Source organism: Orcinus orca, chromosome 17, assembly GCF_937001465.1.
Source record: "Orcinus orca chromosome 17, mOrcOrc1.1, whole genome shotgun sequence".
Lineage (NCBI taxonomy): Eukaryota > Metazoa > Chordata > Mammalia > Artiodactyla > Delphinidae > Orcinus > Orcinus orca.
This window is the reverse complement of record NC_064575.1, coordinates 22,784,815-22,798,445: the sequence shown is the minus strand read 5'-3', so window position 1 is coordinate 22,798,445 and position 13,631 is coordinate 22,784,815. Positions and strand designations below refer to the sequence as shown.

The window sequence follows — 13,631 nt, the reverse complement described above, 5'->3', positions numbered from 1 at the left end:
GACTGCTACTGTACACACTCAAAAAAAATTCATTTTAAGAAAAATTTCAGCACGTGGAATCCAGTTCTTTCAAAGCAGCATAATTCAATATTTCTTCAACGTTAATGCTGAACTTAGAAAACATTCTCATCCTAGATACTGAATTTCATTTTCTTTTATTTGTTCTACTACTAAGCTTTTTTTTTAAACCAACTTTTTGGTTGATAGAAGAGACACAGTTCTTTTCTTTCTACCGTTGCGTTCTGGTTAGGCATTTCGGAAGCTTGTTCAGTTTTTTTAAAATGAAAGAATGTCTACATTTTCTTTAAAGCTGAACTCTTTTACCCACTGCAATATCTCATGATCTCGTGAGGATTTAAACTGTATTGATGCTTTCATATAAAGCTCCTCCTTTGTCATTATTTCACGTTTATGAGAAAGTAGGAGTATATCTTATCCTCTACATTTTATGGCCTATAAATATGAACAATATTGAGTATTTTTATTTGTAGATTGTTATTATCAACAGTATCTAATTTGAAAAAGGACTATACTTGTAAATGTAAACATATTTCTATTAATATGCCTGTAATTATGTCATAAATATAATTCCAACTTTATGTACCATGTGTTTATATGAAATGATATTTTGAAGGCAAAACAAAATAGTTGTAATGCTCTTTTATAGCAGAATTATGCTCCCTTAAGCCTTTGTCAAGTCAGATGTCAGATGAATGCTAATTGGATTTCTCAGGATATCTTTATTATTTTAATAATGACATTCCAGTAACATTTTAGTGTTTTACTGATCGGTACCTGGAACTCTACTGATTGAAAACATATTATTTTCATGAGTACTGGGAGAATAATACTAAACTCTAAGTATCTATATCCTTTTTCTTACTACAGTCATCTAAGGAATATTCTGTTTGTACTGTTTGGCTCTAGTATTTTTGTTGTACTTATCTACTAATGGGTGGAGAGTAGCAAGGCTAAATGGACCCAGGTAAGAAATACCTGAAGTTATCCCTGAAAGAAAAGATCTAGCTGAAGTATAGGTGTTGAAAATGGAAGTAGGAGAGCAGGAGAGTTCCAGGCAGGGAGGAGGCTGGAGAAACAGAAATGAGAGATTATGAAACGGTCAAGTGATGTGAGATTTGGGTGAAATTGATGGGTTAAGAGGATTTTAGGAACAAGAGACTCTGTGTGCGTGCGTGCGTGCGTGCGTGTGTGTGTGGTATGTGATATAATTTCCCCTTTCCTGCTCTCCAAGAAACGTCAGGGAAGACTTTTACATTTTAATGTTTCTGGAATCAGTTTTTATTTCTACTGAATGTGACATTTTATGTTGATGAGCCTTACTGGGTAGGCAAGAAGGGTTGGTTTTGTTGAAGATATATACGTATTTGAAGGAGGATGAGATATGAAGTATAACGGGGAAACATGAGGTGAGAAATAAATGCAAAAGAAATGTATTTTTAATTCTGGCATTACCTGGAATGGATTTATCTTGGAGGTGTTCTATATTGGCCGCTGTGTCATAAGTATCACATCAGTTCTCCCTCTACCACGAAGAATTACTGAGTGATGCTCATTTCCTGAATTCCAAGTAATTCCAGTAGATTTGTTATTATATGTAGAAATTTACAAAGTATAAGAATTTAGTTATTTACTTTAAATTAATATTTTTATTTAGTGTTTTCGTCATCCATCTAGGGTGTCAGGGAAGGGGATTACTCTTTTGGATTACAAAGTGCTTAACACTGAATTACTTACTTAATCCCCTCCACAACCATGTGATGTTTTAAAAAACTGAAGTATAGTTGATTTACAATATTATAATAGTTTCAGGTGTGCAGCATAGTGATTTAGTATTTTTGCAGATTATACTCCATCATAGGTTACTAGGAGAAAAGCTATAATTCCTTGTGCTATACAGTATATCCTTATTGCTTATCTATTTTATACATAGTAGTTTGTATTTGTTAATCCCATACACCTAATTTGCTCCTTCCCTTTTCCCTTTGGTAACCACAGATTTATCTTCTATGTCTGTGAGTCTGTTTCTGTTTCACATATACGTTCATTTGTATTCTTTTTAGATTCCACATATAAGTAATATTATACAGTATTTCTTTCTCTGACAACAACCATGTAATTTAGGTGGTCTTATTTCCCCGAGATATAACTGAGCTATACCTGAGATATACTGTGAGATATAACCAAGAAAACAGTAGTATAGAAATAATAATTCACTCAAGGATTATCAACTAGTGAACAGGTGGAGCAAGATTTAAAATTACATCCATCCGGCTTCCCTGGTGGCGCAGTGGTTGACAGTCTGACTGCCGATGCAGGGGACGCGGGTTCGTGCCCCGCTCCGGGAAGATCCCACATGCCGCGGAGCGGCCGGGCCCGTGAGCCATGGCCGCTGAGCCTGCGTGTCTGGAGCCTGTGCTCCACAACGGGAGAGGCCACAGCAGTGAGAGGCCCGTGTACCGCAAAAAAAAATAAATAAATAAAAAAAATTACATCCATCTAATTCCCATACCCACCTCTTATCTGCAAGAGGTCTCTTAGAGCACTTGAGTGGCTCTCTGTACTTCCTAATTGATGGTCTTAGTATATCATTATATGCTGCCTCATAATATTGTAGGGTAGTGTAATAAGATTGTTAAAATGGTGGAGACTTCTATTTATAGTTACAAGCTGCAATTACTGGTTATTATTATTTTTTTTGTATGTACAAGGTCCTGTTTTCTTCAAAAGACTAAATTCTCCAAGGGTAAGGACCATGATTATTTATAGTTTTACAATACCTAGCATAGGCTTCAGAGCAAAGCTGGTATTTGAATCTATTTTACTGCAGTTAATGCCATTAACTATTTTTTTTAGCATCTTTATTGGAGTATAATTGCTTTACAATGGTGTGTGAGTTTCTGCTTTATAACAAAGTGAATCAGCTATACATATACATATGTCCCCATATCTCTTCCCTCTTGCGTCTCCCTCCCTCCCACCCTCCCTCCCACCCCTCTAGGTGGTCACAGAGCACCGAGCTGATCTCCCTGTGCTATGCGAATGCCATTAACTATTAATAAATTTAGACTGAAGGTAAACCCACTTAGTGTGTGCCTTTCCTCACTTGTGCATATTGTTACTGGACAGGAGAAAGTGCTACATTTTATTAGTTTTGTTTTTATTATATATTATCATATCTAATATAGATGTAATATATATTAGATATATTCATATATATATCTAATCTAATCCTATCTAATACATATATATTAATATATATTAGATATCTATATCTTTTTATTGAAGTATAATTGACTTCAATATTGTATTAGTGTCAGGTGCACAGCATATTGATTCAATATATATATATATATATTTTTTAGGTACGCGGGCCTCTCTCTGTTGTGGCCTCTCCCGCTGTGGAGCACAGGCTCCGGAGGCGCAGGCTCAGCGGCCATGGCTCACGGGCCCAGCCGCTCCGCGGCATGTGGGATCTTCCCGGACCAGGGCACCAACCCGTGTTCCCTGCATCGGCAGGCGGACTCTCAACCACTGCGCCACCAGGGAAGCCCTGATTCAATATTTTCATACATTATAAAATGATTCCCACAATAAGTCTAATTACCATCTGTCATCATACAAAGTTATTACAATATTATTTATTATATTCCCTATGCTATACATTACATCCCTGTGACTTATTTATTTTATAACTGAAAGTTTGTACCTTTTAGTCTCCCTCACCTATTTTGCCCAACCCCCCCTTTCTGCCCCCTGGCAACCACCAGTTTGTCCTCTGTATCTATGACTCTGTTTCTATTTTGCTTTGTTTGTTCATTTGTTCTGTAGATTCCACATATCAGTGAAATTACATATACACACACACACACACACACATATATTGTATGTATACATAGATACATATATCTTTGTTAGACCTGTGTTCTGGCCCTAGCTCTAAAACTTACCACATGTGAACGTTACTAAATTCTTTGAGCTTAAATTTGCTCATTTTTAAACAGAGTGACGTGTATACTATGCCCATCTCATAAGAATTATAGGAAGGTTACAAAGTATGGCACAGGTGAGTATTTTCCGAGAACTACAAGGTCCCACATTGATAGATCACGCTATCCAATTTTTCTTTTGAATGTTTTCAGTCTTCTGTGTTTACCTGCTCCTTTTTTTTTTTATTCTAAAAGTAAATATTAGGTCAGAAATAGAATGAAAAGATGATTTTAAAAGTGACAGGAGTCTTGGATCATGTAATCTGTGCAAGAAAAGGCTAGAATCAACTCTGGTAATTTGTCACGTGTTTGAACAATGAGACAGATGCTAACTGGCACTGCTCAGATAAAGCTGTAAGACTTAAAAAACAGCAGTAGATATTAGTGTGTCAGGAACAAAAAAGAACCACGCAGTAGTAAAGACAATTATGTACTGAAGCAGGGTTCCAAGGCAGGCTGCAGTAACTCTAGCTGCTGTTCAATTGCCTGAGATGGTTGGTGCCCCTCCCCATTAGAGTCTGGAAGTGGTAACAAGTGACATCTTGATGTGATTTTCTGGTCTCAGTTTTGCAACAGTCAAATGTTTTATACCGTTGAGCTTTATCATGTGAGTTAGGTTTCTGTTTACTAGGAAGCCCAAACTGAAAGACTGTTACTAGGTTTACTGTAAGCAGTTTTGTTGAATGGAAATTAAATTTTATGGCTGTCCTTAATAGAAAAAAAAATCTTCCGAAACAGGGAGTAGAATGAAATTTTAAACTTGAAAATACTTTCTTGTACAAGTATTTGTGGAACTAAGTTTAGATGAATTTCATCCATTTCTTTTCCGGATATAAAGGCATACAACTAAAAGGTTGACAGATTCATATTACTGATCATCTATTGTGATACTAAGTACTTGTGCTAATGGATGATGTACAAATTCTGACATCCAAAGTACAATTATTCCAGAAGAATAACTGCTAAATAAGCACACTTATGGTCATTGCTTTACAATTAAAAAAAAACAATTCCAGATAATACTATATTTAATGGAGTATACAAGAACTGTAATTATTTTTGATCACAAAAACAAATTTTTTAAATCTTATAATTGTTCAAAGTATTAAATATTTTAATCTGGAGGTCAACAAAATTGCAAATGAGGAAAAGCCTTAAAATTTTATTATGGTTTTACAGTACAACGTGTGGCTTCTTTTCTTAAGTACAATTCCTAGAGAAGCTATATTTCTAGATGAGTAGCAAAATGACTGCTGAAATGCATTAATTAACCTTTACATTCACATAAAAGTGTTTTGTGAGAACAAATGTACACAAAATGTTATCTTAATCATGACTAATAAAAATGGGTTACATAAACACAGGTTTTACTACTGCAAATGTCTCCTTGACAAATGACAGGACCTGATTCCTTTATTAAAAGATAATTAGAAATGTTTTGCAAGGGAGTCAGAGCCTTCCCACAGATCTCTCTTGCCTGAGTGTCTGCTCTTGAGGTAACAAGATGGAGAAAGTCTTGAAGCAATATCTAATGATTATGTTAAATGTGGATGCCATGGCCGTATCTCTCTTTTAGCTCTAGATTTAGTTCATAAAACAAAATATTAAGGTTAAACATCTAGGGTCTACGGAACCAGCTAAGAGCCCATTTTGAAATGTGTCAACCGGAAGATACTGATTAGATTAAGTCAGAATTCTTTTTTTCCAGAAAAAAAATCACTGTGTCCACAAGAGAAGTCCCTGCTGTGTTCTTAGTTGAGCCTTCAGAGAGCAAAGTGATCCCATACATTAGAGCCCCCAAGGTCTTATAGCTCTCTTTCACCAAAAGCCTAAATCATAGCAATTATTTTAATAAGCCCCAGGTTAGCTATTAAAAGTCATTAATTTGAAGGTATTTCATCTTCAAGGTGGATCTGTGCTCAGAAAGGATAAGACCATCTGGCTTGTTAAACAAAATAGCAGTATCACTGGTTCAAACCCCATGATGGGAACACCTCTGAAGTCTAAGGATACTGGTTAAAGGTAAACATTCTGGAGCCAGAAGGCCTGGGTTCAAATTTTGGATCTGAATAACTGTGTGACCTTGGGCAAGTCATTCCTCTTTTCTGCACCTCAGTTTCCTCATCTGTAATAGTACATACTTTTTAGGGTTATTGGATGACGAACATGTTATAACATGTTATAAATGAACATAGCTAATATGTGTAAAGTGCTTAGTGCCTAGCATGTTATATACACTATATAAGGATGAAAGCAATAAATTAAAGTAACTTCTTATAGACACTCTGAAATTTACTTCTATGCCAGAGAAATGATCCTTGAAAACAAGCAATGTCACAGGAAAATTGTTGATTGAAGGACCAGTCAGGAAATTTTTTGCCTCATTCTTCAGGGTCCACTAGTTTAAATTTCTGTTATCTCCCAATGAAGTATACATACAGCTACAGCAGACTGCTAGGATTAAACATTTAAAACACACATTACTTTTATAATGCTGTCTTAGCATGTCTTCTTCCTTTTTAAATGTACCAGGAGTTGCAAAATTGAAAGTTCCCTAGCTTTTGAGAGACCCTGAAATGAACAGTTAAGAACAACAGGAACAAAGGGATGGATAAGCTTTAGGCTTAATCCAACTTCATGGGGAAAAAGAACATCTTATTATCTCTATGGCCAGTTTTATTTGGGACCATGTTTTTAGTGCCCTATTTGGGAAACGGTAAATTTCTAATTTGAGATATTTCATGCATAGATCATTTTTGCAGGAGAGCATTTCCCGAGATGTGGTGATGTTTGCAGGGTCAGCCACCCACTGCATGCCAGGACTGACATAGTACATCTTTGATGATATTCCCTCAAGACCCATTTTTTACCTCTAGGTTGACTTTCTTAGAAAGTTAGTATAGAATAATGGAGTTCCTTTATTGGCTTAAGCAAGCAGAAAACACACACGTAATGTTTTCAAATATACAGCCATACTCAATAAATTATTAATAATTTGCTCATGTGGTATCCAGGAAGAAATGTTCTGTTAGATAACTTGGTAAGTAATAAGTATGGGATATGCTGAGAGACAACTTTAGAGCTGCTCAATCCTCTGTGTTAATTTCCTTAGTATGTAGAGTATTTGCAATGAATTAACTATATGGTAAATGGGGTTACAGACTTTTGCACTATATTCCATAACTAAAAGTTTCCGAATTGAACTTTTTGTTCTGCGCATTGTTTTGTAAACGACAGTAAACTAGCAGTATTGATTTATCATCCTTCTCAACTGTGCTGCAAGCCACATTCATTTTTTTCTTACACACACACACCCCCCCCCCACCCAAACAGAGTCAAATTCTTATTTCCACATTTCTCTTGAAGGTCTTTTGCTGAATCCTGCAATATGAATATATTTTAAAAATCCAATTAAAAGAGAATGATGGCACAGAACACATAACTCCCAGAGGAATAAAATCCTTAAGTATATGAGTTTGGAGGTGAAGTATTTTGTAAAGATTGCCATAGATTTGAATGTTAAGACATAATGCCAGAGCTTACTGTGGGAGGAACGTGTATATCACAATTTTATATTGCTTAAACTGATGTGTTTGGTGGCTAGAATTGGCATCTTCTGGAAGCTTGTTAGGAATGCAGAATATCTGGCTTCAACCAGACCTACTGTATTAGAATTTGCATTTTAATGAAAATCCAGGGTAATTCGCATGCACATTAAAGTCTGGGGAGCATAGTAATATGAACCTATTAAATATTTTACGGTTGGATTATAGTACATGACATGTAAGAGAAAAAGAATTTCCTACCATTGCAAACATTAAAAAATCCACTTTTGATAATCCTAAAAATTAGTTTATGCTTATCTATTTCTTATTTCATGAAAATTAACATCAATTTTCTACTAAATAATAAAACTACAAGGAGGTACTCAATAATTATTGAAAGCTGACATAACATTAGATTTAAATATTCAAGCTGAAATCACACTGGATTTGGTTTAAAAGGTATCCTTTAAATGGAAAAAAAAAACACAGGAAGTGGGAAAAAGAGTAACAGACAGTTTGGGGGGCCCCCTCTCAGTATCACATTGTATCTACCTGCTTTATCTACTAACTTGACATCTCTCTGGAAGTGGTGAGTGACATTCAGGTGTGTCCTCAACACTGAGCACATTTTAAATAAATGAATAACTAAACAATGTTTTTGTTTAATTATTCCTTTATTTAAACATTGAAACATTCTGTTCCTATATAATCTTGATATTACTACTGACCACCGTATACTATTTATCCACTACAAACCCCCTAATAACATAAATGATGTTACAGTAACAATGTAATGATACTAGAAAGTAAAATCATCAGAGAATACTTAACCAGGACTACACCTACTTCCAGATTATGAACATGGCTCATTTAATCTCGTCTCCTTGAAAAAGTGTACAAACTCTTTTCATTCACTAGGCTAAGCGTGGCATTAACTTATCCAATAAGCAATTGAATGCTCCAGATAAAAGACATTCTTAAATAGCAAGTATTTGGAACAGGGTTTAAATCAATCTACTTCTTTGGAGAACCTGAGTGCCCTCTAGTGGGGTGAAAAGTTAATGCAGACTCCAAGCCTTGGTTCTGGAAACATCTGGGTCACTGGCTAATTCCGTTTTTTTCTTTTTTTTTTTTCTTGTCCGGAAAATTTCTTGCATTCTTCACATAAGGTCACAGGTTCTGTGACAACAGAATAATGTGTGTTTTTCTAAGACCGCGGAGGAAAACTGGTGTGCGCTGGAGTTAGATATAACAGCTTGGGGTGGCCACACCCAAAGCAAGTAGCCACTAGCTCTGAGGCCAGCTTCATCCAGCCTGTGTGAGCAGTGAGCTATTGGGGTGGGTGTATAGTCGGTTGGAATAAAAAGCACGAGTGACAGATAAGTCAGGAATTTTCCTAAAGATGGTCTGGATTTATCAATGACAAAAATCCTCAATTAATTATGTAATTGACTTATCCTCCATTTCATTTTTAATTGTACAGATTTAACTTTAAAACTCTGCTTAATGGCTACTACCAAATATTCACAGAATTGAGTAACTATTTTGATTCTAAATTACAGGGAGGAAAGCTATTTTATTGCGTGAACCGGCTTTATGACACTCTGAGAGGACATTTCTTGAATCTGAGGAAAATGTAGCCTCCTGCAGCATTTCACCAGTGAGAACAAGTTATTTGAAGGTAAATATATTGTGCCAAATGATTAAATGCTTATTCCACGATCTATCCATTAACAATTAAAAGAATATGAAAGTAAGTAGAAGTATTTTTAATGCAACAGATACAATTCTACTAAAACTGTTAATGATTAAGGGCAGAGACAATTGCTCTGACAAGAAAAACACTCCCTTCCCCCTTAGAATAATTTAGTACAATTATTCGGTAAGTCACATCACAAAACCATGGTTAATTTTAATTAACTTTAAAGTTGTGTATTTTAATATGACAAACCATCCAATCCAATAATCATTGATAATTATCATTGAAAAATTTATTTTCTTTCAGAGAATTTTACCATGTGTAGGTAGACAACCACCACCTTAATTTATATCATTAAACCAGTTACCTGCCTTGAGCTACACTGGGTCAGTAATGCTTACTGCAGGCTCAGCTTACTCTCCTGGTACGAACTATGCATATAAGATTAAGTGATAAACTACTGCTATTTCTCTTTCAATTTTATCCTGAAAATTTGACAAAATCCTCCTCTTGACACTTCTAGTTATTTATATATCCATTTATAAGGTGCCCACTTCATTAGAGAAGATAACAGGGAATATTATATGCACCTAGTACAATCTTGCTGAATACAATAATTGTTTAATGAATCAGGAAAAAACTCCCGCCCTGGTGATTAACTGATTATGCTTTGCAACTGGAATGACTTCAAAATCCATTATTTTAATAATGCAGAGGTTGTTCTTCTTTTCATGATTTGCTTACTCATGGCAGAAAGGGCCTTTACGTTTGTCATATTTGGGGTGGGATTTTTATTAATGGGATGGTGGCTATTTCACCATCCATGCTTCTGTGCAGAATCGAGTCGGTATCAAGAATCAGCAATTGGAAGAAGAGTTTAGGAATAAAAACAAAAAGTTAAAATTTTGTGCATAACCTATATTTATATATTTATAGATAGGGTCTATGGACTACAAGGTGAAGATCAAAATATTTCAATTATATACGGATATTTTCATCCATTGTGGCCACAAACAATTCTCCGCGGAGAATTTTCCAGCAATCTTTGGCACACAAGCCCTGCCCTAAGCAAGCACCTGCACTTGTATCTGACCCACATGAACGTACAAAGTCCCTACAGGAACCGAACATGTATTTGTTTTATAACGTAAAATGAAAGGGGGAATGCATTCTTTTTTGGGGGGGGTTGGGAACAGGAGGAAGAAAAGAAAAGTGAGCACAACAAGGGTTAATCCTTATTCAAATGCAGTCATTCAAACCTTTTGAACAAATATAGCCAGTGAGTCAGGAAACAATAATAATAATTTAAAATAATAGCAATAATGCTGCTGCTGCTGAGTTTGCAGACGCCCTCCTGCAGCAGAAACCTCTCGGTGGGGGTGCAGAGTGCAGAGCGAGAGGGCCCCCACCTCCCATTCTCAGAACCTTGCCGGACTGCCAGGCGAACCGCGAACCGCGGGAGGCCGGGGTAGTTCAGGACACTGCGCAGAAACCCGTCTCCCGGCTGCACCCACGCGGGCGAGCGCCCAGCCCTGGGGAGGGGGAGCGCAGGGCGCGGCGCGGGGCTCTGCAGGGCTGGCTGCGCTCCACTCGCCGGCTCGCCACGTGCGCCCCCATCCGGCCAGCGGCTGTCGGGCCTGGGCCCCAGCTGGGAAGGGTGGGGCCGAGGCCCTCGCTCAAGGAGCGAGGGTCTCTCCTGCCGAGACCATCCAAGGGGTCTCCACCCAGGAAAGCATGGAGAACAGGGCGTGGGCCGTGGGCTTCGGCTACGGGAAACAACCCCATGCTCCACGGGCTGTGGGAGGGCGAGAAGAGACCCTCCCCGCGCTCCTAGGAAAGGGTCACCTCTGCGGTCCCGCGGCCGGCTGGGGTGGGGCGCCGCCTTTGTGTGGCCGGGCGGGGCTCGATCCGGCCTTTCCGCAGAGCCACGCACTTGGCTGGGAGGGGCTCGGCGCTGCGACTCCGAGCAACGCCCGCTGTCTGCGCACATCGAGGGGCCCCCGGACTGTTCTGGACTGCGGGGCTGGAAAAAAGGACTCTAGGACGGCAGACCGCTCAAGGGCCCCTCCCCAGCCCCCTTTCCTTGCCCAGTATCTGAGCCTGAGGTCTTTCCGGCTCCGCCTGGGAGGGTAGGGCAGGGCGGAGCTGACCAGAGCAAGCCCTTTTGGCCTCTTTCCCCCTTCTCCGCATCCCGCACCGGGTCCCGCGGAAGGGGTGCTTCCAGCCGCCACCCGACCTCCGGCCCCTCCCTGCCTGTTTCTCCCGGGGCCACCGAGCGCCGAACCGAGGGGTACTGGAGGCGCAAGACCCGTTGGGGATGGCGGCCCTGGATCCGGAACCTCGTTTGGTCTCTGTGTCTAGACCGTCTCTCCGATACAGGCTGAGCCTATGAAAATTGCCGATATTTGGCCCTGTCTGACGTACAAAACATGTTTCACTTGGCTCAGTTTAAGACCTTGACCTCTTTTGTGTCTGTATTATTATGTATACTCGTATCTAGGTTCCAGAAGCTTTTCCCCCAAACGATCAAATGAGTTCAAAGAAGGCTTTATCGCGTTTATGTCTAATAACCCTATGCAATGCGGTTTTGAAAAGAAAAATGTTAACCCACTTTTCCCCCCTTCCCTCTGTAAAACGGAACAATATGGCCAGGGTGGGGAAGGCGGGGGCAATGGTCAGGTCTCACTCGGAAGCCGAGGCTGGGAGTCGGGAGCGCGAGGCTCCGGGCGTGGCGCTGCTGTCTCCCCAGGGCTGGGCTCCTGGGCGTCGCGCTGCGCTCCGCACCCGGCCCCCTTTCCGCGGCACCAGGTTGGGGGGAGGGGGAGGGCACCCGCGCGGCTCCGCAAAGGGTGGGGCCATCCGCATTGTGTGCCCAGCTCTGCAGGTGCCTCCCCCCCGGGACGGCTCGTCCTCACACAAAGAAACCCCACCCCAGAGCCTGCGAAACCGCTGTCCCTCCACCCCTCCCCAACCGCGCGCTTCCCCGCCCCTGCAGCTGCCCACCCGCGCCCTCCGTGCCCTCCCGACTTCCTGTCTCCTTCCCCTCCCTTTCCCTAAAACAAAAGAGTGTAGGTCTCCCCCCGCCCCCCACTGCCAACCCCGCCCCGCGCCCTCACCTCTCCGCACCGCGCCCCAGGACTATCAGTTTTTCCGACCAGACAATGCGATACATTTGCCCGGTTCTTCTCCCGCCTCCCTCGTCTCCACCCATCTTTCAAACAGCCTAGATGGGACCGCTTTGACTTTGCATTTTTCTTTTTCCTTTCTCCCGCCCCCTTTTCTCTCCCCTATTTTCTTTCTTTTTTCTTTCTTTTCTTTTCTTTTTTTAACTAGAGAAGAAATAAAGGATGTTACAAAGCACTTTCCAAAATGTCCCTTAACCCCATTTAAGGCATACAGTTCGAGTAGACCCCTCCCCCCCCCACGACTGAGCCCTAAATATGGAAACAGAATAAATTCGCTACCCATGGGACGGCAACTTACCTTCTTCCACCTTTAAAAAAAAATCCTTAGCTTTAGAATTTCAAGGATCCCCTTTTTGCCCTCCCTCAAACCCCAGAGCGGCCTCCATCCTTCCCGATTGCTATGTTAACAGTAATGTCTTTTTCTCTATAAAATATCTCCGAATGTCTTCCAAGCTGTAAGAGAGAGGGTGAGAGGTGGGCTCCAGGTCGAGCCGAGGAAGAACGAGGCGCGATGCCTTACCCATTGCTGTTTTAGCCATTGTAGGGATGTGCAGATGCTGAGCGTTGGCGAAGGCGGAGGGTCCAGCTACAGCAGCGGAGAGAGCGAGAGAGAAGACTGAATAAGGCACTGAGTCTGCAGAGTGGGACCGTGCGAGAGAAAGAGCAAGAGGCAGGAGCCCATGAATAATTATCACTCAGAAGCTCAAGCAGATTGGCTCCCAAGGTCCCCTGACATGACTCCCGCAGAGTCAGAATCTCCAAGCATTAAATATTGATCGGCCAATGGTGCTGGAGTACAAAGTACCAGAATGCAGTTTGAAATGGAAATCAGTCCTTCCCTGCCAGCTCCCCCCGTTTTGGGGGCCTGATAGTACAGTCCAAGTAGAGTGGAGCCTTAGCCCAGAATCCTTCTAGGAGCTAAGAACTGGGCTGTACCCACCTGGGAGCCAGGAGGCTTGACTTGATTTGCACGTGTTTCATTGAACAAATAGACATAAAACAAGGAAAGGGATTCAGAGGCCTGAGAAGTCTTCATGCCATGCTGACTGTCAGAAACATTTGTTTCAACACTGTTTTTACTCGTTCATGTTTCCTCTTTCACCTTTGGCCATGTCTCTGGTAGATTCTAGTCTCTCAGGGTGACCTCATGTCTGGCTATGGTGGTAACTCAGAGGAGAAGTGCACTATTGTCCTT

The 13,631-nt window shown here is 40.6% G+C and overlaps 1 protein-coding gene across 1 annotated transcript in view; it reads right to left on the bottom strand.

Moving 5' to 3' along the window:
* Nucleotides 1-13,344, bottom strand: part of STMN2 (stathmin 2) — a 53,616-nt gene extending 40,272 nt beyond the window's left edge. Inside the window, exon 1 of the mRNA XM_004276185.4 lies at nt 12,957-13,344. Coding sequence (XP_004276233.1) covers nt 12,957-12,975 — 19 coding nt within the window. The 5' untranslated portion in view covers nt 12,976-13,344. The remainder of the gene's footprint in view (nt 1-12,956) is intronic.
* Between the last annotated feature and the right edge of the window lie 287 nt (nt 13,345-13,631).